Source organism: Callithrix jacchus, chromosome 8 (assembly GCF_049354715.1).
Source record: "Callithrix jacchus isolate 240 chromosome 8, calJac240_pri, whole genome shotgun sequence".
NCBI classification, from domain to species: Eukaryota; Metazoa; Chordata; class Mammalia; order Primates; family Cebidae; genus Callithrix; species Callithrix jacchus.
Window position 1 is genome coordinate 84,403,762 of NC_133509.1, and position 17,256 is coordinate 84,421,017.

The 17,256-nt window shown below is 43.7% G+C and overlaps 1 protein-coding gene and 1 non-coding gene across 2 annotated transcripts; one reads left to right on the forward strand and one right to left on the reverse strand.

Annotated features, from left to right (window-relative positions):
- Window positions 1–3,668: 3,668 nt before the first annotated feature.
- LOC118145444 (small nucleolar RNA U109) lies at window positions 3,669–3,802 on the reverse strand. The gene has a single exon (XR_004730549.1). It is a non-coding gene; the product is annotated as a small nucleolar RNA U109 (small nucleolar RNA).
- Window positions 3,803–13,004: 9,202 nt separating this feature from the next.
- Window positions 13,005–16,929, forward strand: ARF6 (ARF GTPase 6). Its single transcript, XM_035260448.2, has 2 exons — window positions 13,005–13,069; window positions 13,168–16,929. The coding sequence occupies exon 2, from the start codon at window positions 13,639–13,641 to the stop codon at window positions 14,164–14,166; it is 528 nt and encodes a 175-aa protein (XP_035116339.1). The 5' UTR covers window positions 13,005–13,069; window positions 13,168–13,638; the 3' UTR covers window positions 14,167–16,929.
- The last annotated feature ends 327 nt before the right edge of the window (window positions 16,930–17,256 follow it).

A 17,256-nucleotide genomic window follows, 5' to 3' on the forward strand; every position in this document is an offset into this window, starting at 1 on the left:
CCTTAGAGTGAAAATCCTGACTTTCCAGGAGGCCTCCTCTGATCCACCCCAGCAGGGTGGGGTAGGATGCCTCCTGCTGCCAAAGGAAGGTAGAAATCCAGGTTCCCCACGTGGTCTCCATTGATACCAAGAATTTGGGTGGGGCTCATTACCACCTGGTGGGGATAGCTAGGCTATAAAAAAAGAAAGAGCTCGGAAGAGTCTGAGCTATGTGAGGTATGTAAAACTTATCAGACCCAGAGATACAATATGGGCCTTCAGGTACCTCCCCACCCATGTCTGGGGACAATATTTATGTGTTTGTTTTTGAGTCTTGCTCAGGCTGGAGAGCAGAGGCACAATCTGCTCACTGCAGCCTCAACCTCTTGGGCTCAAGCAAGTGTCCCATTTTAGCTTCCTGAGTAGCTGGGACTACAGGTGTGCACCACCACACCCAGCTAATTTGTGTATTTTGTAAAGACTGGGTTTCACCATATTGCTCAGGCTGGTCTCCAACTCCGGAGCGCAAGCAAACCACCACTCCCAGCCGGGGGCAATTGTTTAAAGGCATTTTGTTCCTGGCTAGCTGCCTCACCCATTGTCTTCACATTCCTGGAACTTGTGATACAAAGAACAATGTATAGCCAGTCAATAGTTTAGGTTATTTTAATGTGAATTCTTGGTAAACAATTTAGGAACTGCCTCTTTTATTTCCTTTAGAAACACACTTGTGGTGGGGGCAGTGGCTCAGGCCTGTAATTCCAGCACTTTGGGAGGTTTAGGCAGGTGGATCACTTGAGGTCAAGAGATCGAGATCAGCTTGGCCAGCATAGTGAAACCCTGTCTCTACTAAAAATACAAAAAAAAGTAGCCGGTGTAGTGGCGCACGCATGTAGTAACAGTTACTTGGGAGGCTGAGGCAGAAGAATCGTTTGAACCCAGAAGTTGGAGGGTGCAGGGAGCCAAGATCGAGCCACCTGCACTCCAACCTGCGAAACAAGAGCAAAACTCTCCGTCTCAAAAAAAAGAAACACACTTGTCATGACTGCTAATAGGAGTATATTCAGAGCAACTTGAATCTATACTCGTGGGTTGCAGACCTCAAACTTGGCCCAAGTAAACTCTCTACTTATATTAAGATTGCCTCAGTTTTTTTCCCGTTAGGTTGATAGCTCCCCACCTGGCCTTTGTTACCATTGGTGGAAGTGGGGCCACAGATTTTTCTTTGCTGTTTGGCTGAAGTGGTTATTTTCTAAAAGGTTTCTGCCTTTCTAGGCTAGTCCTCTGGCTTCTGTCTTCCTGCCCCTTTTCTCATCATTTGGCTAAAGAGAGTTTCTTGGAGCTTCTTTGACATTTCAAGGTTTCCAGTTTTTGAGTTCCAGGTTTGGAAGATATGAGAACAAAAGAGCAGCAAGAAACTCACCACTAAGTCGTTCCTTGGGTCTCCAGGTTGCTAGCCAATCTGCCTTCTTTTCTCCAGCTGCCAAAGTCTTCTTATGCTTGTTTTATTTGTAATGCCTCAGGTTTTTAGTTGTACTTAGAAGAAAGAATTAGAAAAAGTATGCCTACTGCATCTCCCTGGAAGTGGACTCTATTGTATTAATTTTTTTTTTTTTTTTTTGAGATGGAGTTTCACTCTCGTTTCCCAGGCTGGAGTGCAATAACACAATCTTGGCTTACCATAACCTCTGCCTCCAGGGTTCAAGTGATTCTTCTGCCTCAGCATCCTGAGTAGCTGGGATTACAGGCTAGCGCCACCACGCCCAGCTGATTTTCTATTTTTAGTAGACACAGGGTTTCTCCATGTTGGTCAGGCTGGTCTCCTGACCTCAGGTGATCTACCTGCCTCAGCTTCCTAAAGTGCTGGGATTATAAGCATGAGCCACTGCTGTGCCTGTATTGTATTAGTTTTTATGCTTACCTTTGTTTAGGGCAAATGATACTGGCTGAAAAACTCCAGTGACTTTTTTTTCTCTCTTCCCACATTAAGACAACTATTGCTATAGCATGAAGAATACATTAAATTATTCTAAGAGCTCTATAAAGTAATTCAAGAACGTCAAGAGGCCAGGTGAGGCTGAGAGTGGTGGCTCACGCCTCTAATCCCCCTGTAATCCTAGCAATTTGGGAGGCCAAGGTGGGTGGACTGCTTGAGCTCAGGAGTTCCAGACCAGCCTGGGCAACATGGTGGAACCCTGTCTCTCCGAAAAACACAAACATTAGCCAGATGCGGCAGCTCACCTCTGTAGTCCAAGCTACTTGGGAAGCTGAAGTGGGAGGATCTCTTGAGCCTTTGAGCCTGGGAGGCAAAGGTTGCAGTGAGCTGATTGTGCCACTGCACTCTAGCCTGGATGACAGAGCCAGACCCTGTCCCCCCCCCAAAAAAAAGCCAGGACGTCAGTGCTCTTTATAAATTGAATTTGATTTATCAATAGCCCACCTTACCCCTTTACTGGTGTTCATATACATGTAACTCTCTTGAAGCATTAACATCTATGACTTTGATGCATTTACTTTGTTAAATTTTTGTTTTGCTTGCACACGACTTTTCCTTGATACGCTTTTGTCAAACTATTGCTTTTGTTTATACGTAACAGAAGCCAGTTAGAGCTTGCTTTAGCAAAAAGCAATGTGATGAGGCATGGTGGCCCATGCCTATAATTCCAACACTTTGGGAGGTGGGCAGATCACTTGAGGGGAGGTGTTCGAGACCAGCCTGGCCAACATGACAAAAGCCCATCTCGACTAAAAATAGAAAAATTAGCCAGGTGTGGTGGTGCACATCTGTAGTCCCAGCTACTTGGGAGGTTGAGGCATGAGAATTGCTTGAACGATGGGAGGCGGAGGTTGCAGTGGAGCCGAGATCACGCCACTACACTCCAATTGGGCCATAAAGTGAGACTCAGTCTCAAAAAACAAAACAAAACAAAAAACTCCCCCAAACTAGGGTGTTTCATGAAACTCAGCGATTGGTATGCAGACAGACCTGGGAAGGGCCTGGAATGTCAGGAATAGTCTCTGCTTCATCTCTGCTTTCTCCACACATCTGCTTCTTTCTCCCTGAAAAGTAACCTCTGTCTGCCTCCCAGTACTCAAAACAGGAATATGTCTGTGACACAGTCTCTAGTTAGTAAGATGCATCCACTGGGAAGAGATGGACTGGTACAATATTTCTTCAGATCTGATTCTAAATTCTTAGGGAAAAAAATCCAGGTTGGGTGTTGTGGTTCACACCTGTAATCCCAGCACTTTGGGAGGCCAACGCAGGTGGATCACTGGGTACCAGGAGTTTGAGACCAGCCTGGCCAACATGATAAAAACCCGTCTCTATTAAAATTACAAAAATTAGTTAGGCATGGTGGCACGTGCCTGTATTCCCAGCTATTCAGGAGTCTGAGGCATGAGAATCTTTTGAATCTAGGAGGTGGAGGCTGCAGTGAGTGGAGATTGTGTCACTGTACTCCAGCCTGGGCAACAGAGTGAGACCCTGTCTCAAAAATAAAATAAAATAAAATAAAATAAAAATCCAATTAGCCAGTTAGGATAATGAGTTAACCTGTGGTCCAGTTGGTATGGCCATGTGTACATGCTGAGGAATCCCACAGAAAATCCAGGACTGCCAGGAGTCTACTCCTGTATTCCTGTGGATGGGAGCGGCAGTTTCCTTTTCTTTTCTTCTTTCCTTCTCCTTATGTAGGAGTATATACTACCACTCAAACTCTACTTTAAGGTTGGCAGCCCTGATAACTCCTTTTTAAATTTAGCATGTTGAGGATGTATTTCTGCTCCCAAAGGAATGAAGAGCAGACATTTCCAGATGCAAGGGAGCCGCGGTTTCTAAAGGCATCCTCAGAGGGTCAAACACATTGAGTAACTTGCTCTACTCCCAGAATCTTTGATATGCTGTTAAAGATTTATCCACATCAAAATTGTTATGATGTTCCAGGTTAACCTGTGAACATAAATATGTAAGCACGTTGAATTCATGATGTGTTTTTCCTGTAATGTTAAAAAGGTATAATAAGCAGCAGAAAGACCCATTTTTACATTTAGAAATGAAACTGCTTCAAAAGATCTAGAACTTTCCTTTTCTGGCATTAATTAATTTGGAAAGTCGGCACACAGGGTAGCTGACCTTCATCCCACAGTGAGACAGCAGAGGAGCTCTTGCCCTAATTCACCAGAGAGGCATAGGCCCAGTGACTCAGGTTTAAGAAACCGTAATGTTACCTCTGAAGCCAGTTTTTTTTTTTGAAATGGAGTCTCACTCTCGTCCAGGCTGGAATGCAGTGGCATGATTTCAGCTCACTGCAACCCCCGCAAGCAATTCTCCTGCCTCAGCCTCCCGTGTAGCTGGGATTACGGGCATGCGCCACCATACCCAGCTAATTTTTGTATTTTTACTGGAGATGGGGTTTCACTATGTTGACCAGGCTGTTCTGGAACTCCTCACCTCAGGTGATCCACCCACCCTGGCCTCCCAAAGTGCTGGGATTACAGGTGTGAGCCACTACACCCAGCCTGATGTCAGTCTTTAACACAGCAGGTAATGCTATTTGACTATTATTTGTGGACATACAGTCTATTTTATTTTTTATTTTTGAGACAGAGTGTCTTTCTAACTCTACTGGAAGATAAATCTTTCTTACTTGAAATGAAAACAAACTCATAATTTGTGTCTGGCTTAGTCTTGTTAAATTGTTATAGTGTAACATTTACCTAGGATTTTACAACCATTTCCACACTCATAAATCTTGGTCATTGTGCTTAAAACTGTATCTTAAGTAGGAGCTACTACAGACAATTATATGCTGATGGTTCAAAGGTTCTGAACAGTATGGAAACTGCTCCATTGTTTGTTCTTGGTATATATACTATGTGTGTTTATAAAGTAAAATTTAAAAAGAGGATATGGAGCAGGACATTTCACATGAATCTAACTGGTTATAATTTTCTAAGGAATTTTACCTTTCCAACTTATATCTGGGTTTTAGATTAGGTTACGATATCAGTTTACAACACTGCCAAGCTCTACTTTTCAACACAACGTTCTTCTTTTCCTGTCTTCCTTTTCTTCTTGTTTCTTTTCTTTCTCTTTCCCATTCATTTTTATTTTCTTTTCTTCTTTTTTTTTTTGAGACAGAGTTTTGTTCTTGTTGCCTAGGCTGAAAGGCAATGGCGTGACCTTGGCTCACTGCAACCTCCGCCTCCTGGGTTCAGGCGATTCTCCTGCCTCAGCCTCCTGAGTAGCTGGGATTACAGGCATGTGCCACCAGGCCCAGCTAATTTTGTATTTTTAGTAGAGATGGGGTTTCTCCATGTTGGTCAGACTGGTCTTGAACTTCTGACCTCTGGTGATCTGCCTGCCTCGGCCTCCCAAAGTGCTGGGATTACAGGCATGAGCTACTGCGCCCAGCCAATTTTTATATTTTTAGTAGTGACAGGGGTTCACTATGTTGTCCTGGCTGGTCTCGAACTCCTGGCCTCAAGTGATCAGCCCACCTCGGTCTCCCAAAGTGCTAGGATTACAGGTGTCAGGCACCGAGCCTGGCCTAAAGTTACTTTATTTATTTAGTTTCTAATCTATAAACAGTTGTAAATTTGCTGGTTTACCAACTTTTTCTTCAGATTTGGAAGATTAATTATTTTCTCTGGGTTCTATAACATGTAAAGTTCTTCCACCTTGTTTTTGCCATCATGCTATTTGAAGGATTCCCTTGAAAGGCCAAACCTCTAAGCACCAAGTTAGGAAGTAAGGCAGATATAGTGCAAAATACAATGCTAGAAGGAAAAAGTAATATAGAGAGCTAACATTGCATGATGGCTTAGATTAGTAAATCTGTTTAGCACCAGTGTGACCCATTCACCAATTAGAAGTCAGTGTTTTGCTTATATGCCATTTCCTTTATATATCTATACAGGAAAATGAAACAAGTAAATGACAAAACCTATAGATTAGAACATTTTAAGCTGGAATCATTATGAAGACAGGATAAGGATTTTAGTCCTCAGATCTTTGAGTTCCTGAATATCACAACATCTACAACAAAACACCACTGTACAGTATGTTATTGTATAATAACATCACAACCAGCTGAGCACAGTGACTCACACCTATAATTCCAGCATTCCGGGAGGTAAAGATGGAAGGATTTACTGAGGATAGCAGTTCAAGACCACCCTGGGCAACACAGGGAGACTGTTGCCACAAAAAAAAAAAAAAAAAAAAAAAGAAAGGAAGGAAGAAAAATTAGCCAGGCATAGTGCTTTACACCTGTAGTCCCAGCTAGAGAGAGACTGAGGTAGGAGGATCCCTTGGGCCCTGGAGTTTGAGGCTGTAGTGAGCCATGATTATGCCATTGTGCTCCATCCTGGGTGACAGAGTGAGACAGACCCTGTCTCAAAAATAAATGAATAAAGTTAACATTACAACTAAGTAATTGATAACACAGGGCCCAACAACTGTTACTGCAAACACTACATGCACTTTTACTAATTATAAAGTTTGGTCAGTTAAGAATTCTGAATGACTTAGCCTCTCTGTTTTTATTTATTTATTTATTTTTTGAAACAGAGTCTCACTCTGTTGCCCAGGCTGGAGTGCAGTGGCACAATCTCAGCTCACTGCAGCCTCTGCCTCCAGGGCTCAAGCGACTCTCTTGCCTCAGCCTCCTAAGTAGCTGGGATTACAGGTGCGTGCCACCACACCTGGCTAATTTTTCTATTTTAGTAGAAAAACAAAAAAACATAAAACACTACCAAAAACAACCAAAAAAAAAAACCAAAAAGGGAAATAATAATATATACCATCCTAATCAATTAAGAGATTTTCTCCTTGCAGAAATAGAGAAACTGATAATCAATGAGGATAAATAATTTACCCAACTTATATCTTGGTAAAGCAAGAAGTGCTGGTGGGTAACTTGAGTTGGACTAGTTCTGGAGCTTTTGCTGGAACTGTTAGGTAAAAGGATTCCTCTTTCTGTTGGGGTTCCTAAACTGGTGGGTTGCCGTTTAGCAGCTTCAAGGGGCCTATTTTGTTACTACAGATGGAGAACCTGAGAGATGGAGAGATTCCTGGATCCTTCACTGGAGCACCTGGAGGCAGTTATGCCTGAAGCTCTATGCCTGGACATTTTAGTCACTCAAATCAATGTTTACTTTTAATTTTATTAATTTAATTTATTTTTTGCCAAGAGACTATCAATTTATTTTTCATTTTTATTTTTACTGTTTCTTTATATATATATATAAATAACATATATATATTATATGTAATATATATATTGTTTCTGGCTCACCCACAATGTAAATTTTTTTTTTTTTAACAGCATCTTGCTCTGTCACCCAGGATAGAGTGCAGTGGTGCAATTATAGCTCACTATAACCTTGTACTACTGGATTTATATAATCCTCCCACCTGGCTATTATTATTATTTTTTGAGATGGAGTTTCACTCTTGTTGCCTAGGCTGGAGCACAATGGTGTGATATTGGCTCACTGCAACCTCTGCCTCCCAGGTTCAAGTTATTCTTCTGCTTCAGACTCCCAAGTAGTTGGGACTACAGGCGTGCACCACCATGCCAGGCAAATTTTATATTTTTAATAGAGACAGGGTTTCACCATGTTGGTCAGGTCTCCAACTCCTGATCTCAAATTATCCAACCATCTTGGCCTCCCAAAGTGCTGGGATTACAGTCATGAGCCCCTGTGCCCAGCCTATTATTTTTTATGTTTTTATTTGAGATTGGGTCTTACTCTGTCACCCAGGTTGGAGTGCAGTGGCATGATCTTGGCTCACTGCAACTTCTGCCTTCTGGATTTAGGTGATTCTCCTACCTCAGTCTGCCCAGTAGCTGGAATTAGAGGCCTGCATACCCATGCCTGGCTAATTTTTGTATTTTTAGTAGAGACAGGATTCCACCATGTTGACCAGGCTGCTCTCGAATTTCTGACCTCAGATGATCTGCCCACTTGGCCTCCCAAAGTGCTGGGATTACAGTTGTGAGCCACTGCACCCGGGCTCCAGCTAATTAAAAAAGTTTTTTTTGGTAGAGATTGGGTCTCGCTGTTACCCAGGCTGATCCTGAACTACCAGCCTCAAGGGAGCCTCCTGCCTCAGCCTCTGGCATAGCGGGGATCACAGACAGGAGTCACTGTGCCTAGCAGAATTTGTAATTTTTTTCTTTTTTTGGAGTTTCGCTCTGTCACCCAGGCTGGAGTGCAATGGTGCAATCTCACTCAGCTCACTGCAACCTCCACCTTGAGGGTTCAAGCCACTCTCCTGCTTCAGCCTCCAAGTAACTGGGACTAAAGGCCCACACTACCACACCCAGCTAAGTTTTTGTATTTTAGTAAAGACGAGGTTTCACCGTGTTGCCCAGGTTGGTCTCGAACTCCTGAGCTCAGGCAATCTACCTGCGTTGGGCTCCCAAAGTGCTAGGATTACAGGTATGAGCCACTGTGCCCGGCTGGGATTAGTACTTTTTCTAAAGCTACACAATATTATAACTTTTTATTTATACTTTATGTCTACTGCTAATAGATTTCCTAGGATTTATTCCCTCTTTATTTATTATATTTATTTATTGAGAGACAGAGTCTTGCTCTGTAGCCCAGGCTGGAGTGCAGCGGTGCAATCTCGGCTCACTGCAACCTCTGCCTTCAGGATTCGAGTGATTCTCCTGCCTCAACCTTCAGAGTAGCTGGGATTACAGACACGTGCCACCATGCCCAGCTGGGATTTTTTTGTATTTTTAGTAGAGACAGGGTTTTGCCATGTTGGTCAAGCTGGTCTCCATCTCCTGACTTTGTGATCCACCTGCCTCGGCCTCCCAACGTGCTGGAATTACAGGTGTAAGTCAACAAGCCCCAGCTCTCCTCTCTTTAAAATAGTGTTTAAGGCCGGGCGCGGTGGCTCACGCCTATAATCCCAGCACTTTGGGAGGCCGAGGCGGGTGGATCACAAGGTCAAGAGATCGAGACCATCCTGGTCAACATGGTAAAACCCCATCTCTACTAAATATACAAAAAAAATCAGCTGGGCATAATGGCACGTGCTTGTAGGCCCAACTACTCGGGAAGCTGAGGCAGGAGAATCACTTGAATCCAGGAGGCAGAGATTGCGGTGAGCTGAGATCGTGCCATTGCACTCCAGCCTGGGTAACAAGAGTGAAACTCTGTCTCAAAAAAAAGTGTTTAATTCTGGGTCTTACCTAAGTGTTTGAAATGATAAATAGGATAAAATCATCATCAAACAAATACATGGTCAGACCACCTTTGCCATGTGGTCAGAGTCATCCTTGGTACTTGATAGGATAAAAAACACATTACCGGGTCTTATAGAATGAGTGATTTTTAAGAGCTATGAAGAATTCAGAAATCAGGGTAAAGAGTGTGTGATACTATTGTTAGAGAATACATTAATTTCAATTTATAAACAGGGGGTCAGGCACGGTGGCTCATGCCTGTAATCCCAGCACTCTGGGAGGCTGAGGTGAGTGGATCACAAGGTCAGGAGTTTGAGAGCAGCCTGGTCAATATGGTGAAAACCCCTCTCTACTAAAAATATAAAAATTAGCTGAGCGTGGTGCCCGCACCTGTGGTCTCAGCTGCTTGGGGGCTGAAGCAGGAGAATTGCTTGAACCTGGGAGGCAAAGGGTGCACCGAGGTGAGATTGAGCCACTGCACTCCAGCGTGGGTGACAAAACGGGACTCTGTCTCAAAGAAAAAACAAAACAAAACAAAACAACAACAGAAAGCCTAAGCCACTGTTTCTAAGTAAGCATTTCTTCTTCTTTTTTCTTCTCTCTTTTTTTTTTAAGATTGTGATTTTAAGATACTCCCTGATTTGGGGGTAAAGCACACAGAAAATTATTCAGTTCCAATGCTGCATTTTTTCTTATGAGAAAAAACATAGTATTGGCTGGGTGCAGTGTCTCAGGCCTGTAATTCCAGCACTTTGGGAGGCTGAGGCAGGAGGATCACTTGAGTCCCGGAGTTTGAGACCGGTCTGGGTTACAGTGAGGTCCTGTGTCTACAAAAAAAAAAAAAAAGAAAAAAAAAGATAAATAAAAACTATAGTATTTTATTTATACTCTTTTAGTCAGGAATATCATAAACATGCGGTTGTTGAATAAATTAAAAATGAAATGGTATTCTCTAGGAAAGCCTGGTTTGCAGGTAAATTACAGAAATCTCTTCATTTACAGGCTTTGAGTTAAAAAGTAAAGACAGATTTTTCTATACTTAGCTGTTGGAGCATTCATCTTTTTAAAATTTAAAACATAACCCAGGCTAGGCCTAGTGGCTCACTCCTCTAATGCCAACACTTTGGGAGGCCAAGGCCTGCAGATCACTTGAGGTCAAGAGTTCGAGACCAGCCTAGCCAACATGGCGAAAACCTGATGCTACTAAAAATACAAAAAGTAGCTGGGCATGGTGGTGAATGCCTATAATTCTAGTTACTTGGGAGGATGAGACAGGTGGACCACAAGGTTAGTGTTCAAGACCAGTCTGGCCAGTATGGTGAAACCCCATCTCTACTAAAAATACAAAAATTGGTCAGGCATAGTGGTGCATGCCTGTAGTCCGAGCTACTCAGGAGGCTGAGGCAGGAGAATTGCTTGAACCTGGGAGGCAGAGGTTGCACTAATCTGAGCTTGCCCCACTGCACTCCAGCCTGAATGGCACGGTGAGACTCCATCTCAAAAACAAAACAAAAACCACAAACGCAAAAATATAACCCAGGTGCCTGGATAAAAATAAAAATTTAAAAAGGGCTGGGTGTGGTGGCTCATACCTGTAATCCCAGAACTTTGGGAGGCTGAGGCGGGCAGATCACTTAGGTCCAGGAGTTCAAGACCAGCCTGGCCAACATGGTGAAACCTGTCTCTAAAAAAAATAGAAAAATTAGTCACACGTGGTGGCATACACCTTTAACCCCAGTTACTTGGGAGGCTGAGGTGGGAGTATTTCTTGAGCCTTGGAGGTCAAAGCTGCAGTGAGCCGATATCACACGACTGCACTGCAGCCTGGATGACAGAGCAAGACCCTGTCTCAAAAAAAAAAAAAAGGTGGGGTGGAGGATGAGGATGACACTTGAACCCAGTCTTCAGACTCCTATGTTTTTCATATGACAGTGCCTCATCTTAAGGTACATGGAAAGTAAATGAAATAATTGTTAGAAAATTAATGTTTAATATGTTTCAGGCTGAAATGAAGTTTGTAAGGTTATCATATAATCTATCTTCCATTATTTAATTTTCTTTTTTTTTTTTTGAGATGGAGTTTTGCTCTTGTTACCCAGGCTGGAGTGCAATGGCGCAATCTCGGCTCACCGCAACCTCTGCCTCCTGGGTTCAAGCAATTCTCCTGCCTCACCCTCCCAAGTAGTTGGGACTACAGGCGTGCCCCACCATGCTTGGCTAATTTTTTGTATGTTTAGTAGAGATGGGGTTTCACCATATTGACCAGGATGGTCTCGATCTCTTGACCTCGTGATCCACCCGCCTCAGCCTCCCAAAGTGCTGGGATTATAGGCGTGAGCCACCGCGCCGGGCCCCAATTTTCTTAATTTGTGATATAAAAATAGTATGTTACCATATGCTGTTTATAGCATCTTCCCTTTTAAACAAAAATACCCATTTCCTGTTTTTTTCTCCCCTTGATATTTGAAGGTTTCATATTATTTTACTTTTTTATCATTAACAATTTGATACAAAAACGTGTCCTTGGCCGCCAGACACAGTGGCTCACGCCTGTAATCCTAGCACTTTGGGAGGCCAAGGTGGATCACCTGAGGTCAGGAGTTCCAGCATGGCCAACATGGTGAAATCCCGTCTCTACTAAAAATACAAAAATTAGCTGAGCTTGGTGGCGGGTACCTGTAATTCGAGCTGCTCCGGAGGCTGAGGGAAGAGAATTGCTTGCACCCGGGATGAAGAGGCTGCAGTGAGCAGAGATTGTGCCACTGGACTCCAGCCTAGGCGACAGAGCAAGACTCCGTCTCAAAAAACAAACAAAAAACATAAAATATGTCCTAAAGTGTTCCACATGGTATTAATTAATCCTCACATAGAGGAGTTAGCAAGGTCAGTTTATACATGAGATAAACTTAGCAAGGTTAAGTGCCCAGATCCAGGCCACACAAGTGGTCGTTCTATATTCTAAATCCAATGCTTTACCTTCTAGGCTTCTTAAAGTTAAGAATGGGTAGGTGGGTGACAAACTACTACTAATCATGTAAGATAAAGTGATAAAGATGAACAGTTGTCGCATTCTAAAAAGGTGAAAACGTGCCAAGACATATGGACTCTTGATAATACTGCAGTTTTTAAGAAACGTGAGCTGGTCTTGAAGAGACCGATAGGGAGGCAGGGCTCAAACATTCAAAAGAGCTGCGAAGTAAACTCAACTCCGCGAAAGCGCTGCACTGACTGGCAGATTCCACACGAGACACTGGCCTCCCACGTGTCTTTCAGGAAACACACAAAACTCGAGGGATAAAGGAAGCCAAGAAGGGGTTGCGGGAGAAAAAAAAAAAGCGAACAGAGCTTCCCTGGGAGGTTGAGGGTGCGCGAAGACTGGGACGAGCGGAAGGAACTCGCAGAGCATCTGTCGGGCACCAAGGTCTGGGAACAGGCCTGCAGGCAGCTCGGTTCGCGGAGAGAGCGGGCTGCCCGTGGGCCCCACCCTGTGGAGTCCCCACCAGGAGATCTGCTCCCCTGGATCGGGTGGGCAGGGGAGGGCAGAGCGCAGAAGAGAAAAGTAGGGAAGGAGACGCTAGAAGAGCCACAGGTGGTCGCCGGTGAGTCCGAGGTTCGCGGAGTCAGGGGCCGGCAGCACCCGCAGGCCCTTTGAGACACCGTAGCCCCGCCCCTCTGGCGCGTGGCGCCCATGACGCTAGGTGCGCGGGCTCTTTTCCTTACAGAGGTCGCTCTGGTCCGAACGGTCGGCCTCTGCTGCGCCTGCGTGGTCGGGAGGGGAAGTGAGGCGGTTTCCTCAGCGCCTTTTCCGGCAGCGGCGGCGGCAGAACTGGGAGGAGTAGGTGGAGGCCGCAAGGAGCCCGCGCTCGGGGCGGTGGCTGGAGGTAACCTCCAGGGCCAAGCTGGAAAGGCGGGCCACCTAGGTCTTCGCTCCTCTCTGGAGCTCTGGCGGTAACTCCCTCTCCCTCTCTGTTCTCTGCAGGCAGCGCACCGAGTTCCAGCGAGGATCCATGACCTGACGGGGCCCCGGAGCCGCGCTGCCTCTCGGGTGTCCTGGGTCGGTGGTGAGCCCAGTGCTCGCAGGCCGGCGGGCCGCAGTCTCCCTCGGGGTGAGAGTAAGGAAGGCGGAGGAGCGGGAACCGCGGCGGCGCTCACGCGGCGCCTGCGGGGGGAAGGGCAGTTCCGGGCCGGGCCGCGCCTCAGCAGGGCGGCGGCTCCCGGCGCAGACTCGGCCTGGGTGGCAGCGGCGACTGGAGGAATCAAGTTGTGCGGTCGGTGATGCCCGAGTGAGCGGCGGGCCTGGGCCTCTGCCCTTAGGAGGCAACTCCCACGCAGGCCGCATAGGCGCCCTAGCGGCCGGGAGGCTTCGTTTCGGTTTCGCGGCGGCGGCGGCGTTGTTGGCTGAGGGGACCCGGGACACCTGAATGCCCCCGGCCCCGGCTCCTCCGACGCGATGGGGAAGGTGCTATCCAAAATCTTCGGGAACAAGGAAATGCGGATCCTCATGTTGGGCCTGGACGCGGCCGGCAAGACAACAATCCTGTACAAGTTGAAGCTCGGCCAGTCAGTGACCACCATTCCCACCGTGGGTTTCAACGTGGAGACGGTGACTTACAAAAATGTCAAGTTCAACGTGTGGGATGTGGGCGGCCAGGACAAGATCCGGCCGCTCTGGCGGCATTACTACACTGGGACCCAAGGTCTGATCTTCGTAGTGGACTGCGCCGACCGCGATCGCATCGACGAGGCCCGCCAGGAGCTGCACCGCATTATCAATGACCGGGAGATGAGGGACGCCATAATCCTCATCTTCGCCAACAAGCAGGACCTGCCCGATGCCATGAAACCCCACGAGATCCAGGAGAAACTGGGCCTGACCCGGATTCGGGACAGGAACTGGTATGTGCAGCCCTCCTGTGCCACCTCAGGGGACGGACTCTATGAGGGGCTCACATGGTTAACCTCTAACTACAAATCTTAATGAGCATTCTTCACCCATCCCCTGGAAGAAGAGAAATCAAAAACCCATTCATAGGATTATCGCCACCATCACCTCTTTGAATTGCCACTTTCTCTTCTTTTGAATTTGAACTCTGGAGTTACTGTTCTACGGTTTGGGGGGAGGGGGCTTGGGGGGGTTTTCTCTTTTGTTTTCCTTTTTCCTTTTTTTTTTTTTGCTTTGCGTTAGGATGCTTTGATCTGACATTTGACATGAACACAAAGTGCTAGATGCTCTTGCTGACTTCCAGCAGATGGGATGGGGGAAATACAGCAATTATTGGTAAAGACCTTTGTAATAATGGTTTGATTTTTTTTATTTCAAGAGAATCTTTCATTTTCCTATGTATGCTTTTTTTCCTTTTTTGCCCAGTTTCCTTATCACTTGCTGTAGATGGCTTATTTTGCATTCATGCAGACTATGTTGCAAGTCTGTTTCATCTAGTAAACTGAAAATTATTGCTTAATCAAACTGCCGTTTGTCTTTTATATTTAAGGCCTTTCCCTCTTCCTTATGAATTCTAACTTAGTAATTTCAAATGTGACCTTTTATATCTAAGACCAGTATAGTAAACTTAGCCCACAGTGGCAAATCATGAGTAATATCATTGTAATATGTTCCAGTTGCACCTCAGTATGTTAAACAGGTAATGTAAGAAGTTCTTTGAAATGTCAGCAAATAAGTTCTGAAACGTACATCATGCATGAGTAGGAATAAAACCCAAGTTCCCCATAACGTAGCTAACTTAACGCTGCATCATAATATGAAAGTGTAACCCGTCAAGGACACACTTTTTTTTTTCACTGCAAAGTTAGTCACTTTGCTGTTTTTCCTCTTTTTTTAAACTTTAAAAATAGACTCTTTCCAGAAATTGGAGCAATAATGGTGTATGCCTCACACAGATGAAATATTTAATAGATATTTTAAGTGACTTTTGGGCAAAACTGGAATGTATACTTTTACCTTGTTTGAAATGTCTAAGACCAGTAATTTAAAAGTTACTAAAAGGTTTACTTTAGTCATTAATAAAGCATTTAACAATTCAAATTATATGCACCTTTTACCTAGTTGAAAAAAAAGGAACATTCCTGTTTTCATATTATAGCAACTGATTAAACTGAAGCTATAAGTCATTTTTTATAGATGAGTGATCCACATCTCCATCAATTAGAACACTGGAAAAGATGTTTTATAAAAAACGTATTTAATTTTGTTTGTAGGATTAACTCATGCAAATCGTCAGATATCCTGTTGGTTCAATAGTACACTGTCTCCTTTAAGGAAGGAAATGTGATGAATGAATGATGTGTAGACTTGAGGGATGACTATTAAAGGGGACGTAGGATGAAGAGAGAGAACCTACAGATGACAATGAATGTAAACTTATTTTTCTTAATGTGTAAGCAGTGTGCTTGCTGGTGATATCCAGATCCTAACAAGATTATTTGGTTAGCTGGTTAGGACCAATAACTGGATTGAGACCACTATGATAATATTTTGAACCAAATGTTAATGCTTGGTGCAGAATTGTGAAGCAGCATCTGGTTCTTATATAGCCTTAAGGATTAATTTGAGTGATCCTCAAGGAATTAAATAGGGAATTTCAGAAATGTAGACTGCAAAGGCAGTATACAGGAAAAGGTGGAGTGGGTTTTGTTTAATGAGGGTGTCTGAAAACTCAAATTGAGCGGGATATCATGGTATGGTTGGACAGTATTGGTCCTTCACACTTTGGCCATATTGTATAATGGAGCTTTTACCAAAGATGTGTGAGAAGTGTAAGGCTATAAAAAAATGAACTATTCAAAGTAAAACTTGACAAACATTTTACTTAAAAGCAGATGAAAAAGGGTATTACGTTATAGGCTCCTGTTGGTGCAGAGGGATTTTTGATTTCAAGATGCAACTAAAGTACAGTTCTCAGTTTCACTTTAGTAGAAATAGCCCTAGAAATGAGGCTGATAAACACATCTAAGAACACTGGTTGCTTTCTAAAATTCCCGAAGCTCCACCATAAAGGTAATTCTTAGTGTTTTAAGTGATTGCATTTTAAGGTACATAAATATGGGTTATCCAAATATCAATGCTATAGTAACATCCTGAAACAAAACAAGCACAAAGGTATAAATGCCTAAACTGGAGGAAACTTGAAACCCTGTTAACTCTTAAATGTATTTCTAACTTCTGAAGACAGATTGGTAGGCAGCCATTTTTTTGTGTCTTAAAATAACTGGGGGCATAGTTAAAATTTTATACATCAAGTGATTGCTATTATTGAATGTTGCAGGTGAGATGTTATTTTTAGTTTATTTGAAATGTTTGACTGGAAAAGGGGGAGGGGAAAGCAAATATTTGAAATTTGGAAAACCTTAAACCTTTTGGTAAGAAACTGTAACTTTCACTTACATTTTAAGGATATAAAAGGTTGATAATTGATGTAGTTAAATTGAACAATAACCATTGGTGACTATGGAGCAGGTAATTATAGCCTGCAGAAAAAGTTATAATCTAGGAATTGAAAAAATAAAATCCTGAAGTTGTTTAATTGCATCAATTTCTGTATTTATGTGAATTTATAAACTGCAGTAAGTTTTGAATGAGGTTAATCTTGTTTAATATAAGTAAATGAGTCTGTAGACTGTGATCTCCCCAAACGAAAAAGTACAGTACTTGGAATTGTGTTCTTTATGGTTGTAGTGTTGGTAAAGCACTAATATGCAGAAAATAAAGGAATTACACAGTGCAGTTTCTCACGTTATGTTACTCGCTTGAACTAGATAAGTGGGACGTGTGGTGTGTCGGGCTATGTTATTCTCCAGGGTATATGGTAAAAAGTGACTTAATTTGGAAGTCACCTGACTCAAGAACAACAAAAAAAATCAGTTTGGTTCCTGTAAATGCTGTTTGAGGTGGTTCGTCCTGTTTTAGTTTCACCAAACTTAATCTGACTGTATGATAATTTAGGACACAGCAAACAATTTTTAAAAACTGAGGTCCCATAGCAGTCTTTATTCTGTTTTTTCCAAATTACAACCTGAGCATTTTTAGAGGTACATAATTATATCTAAAGAA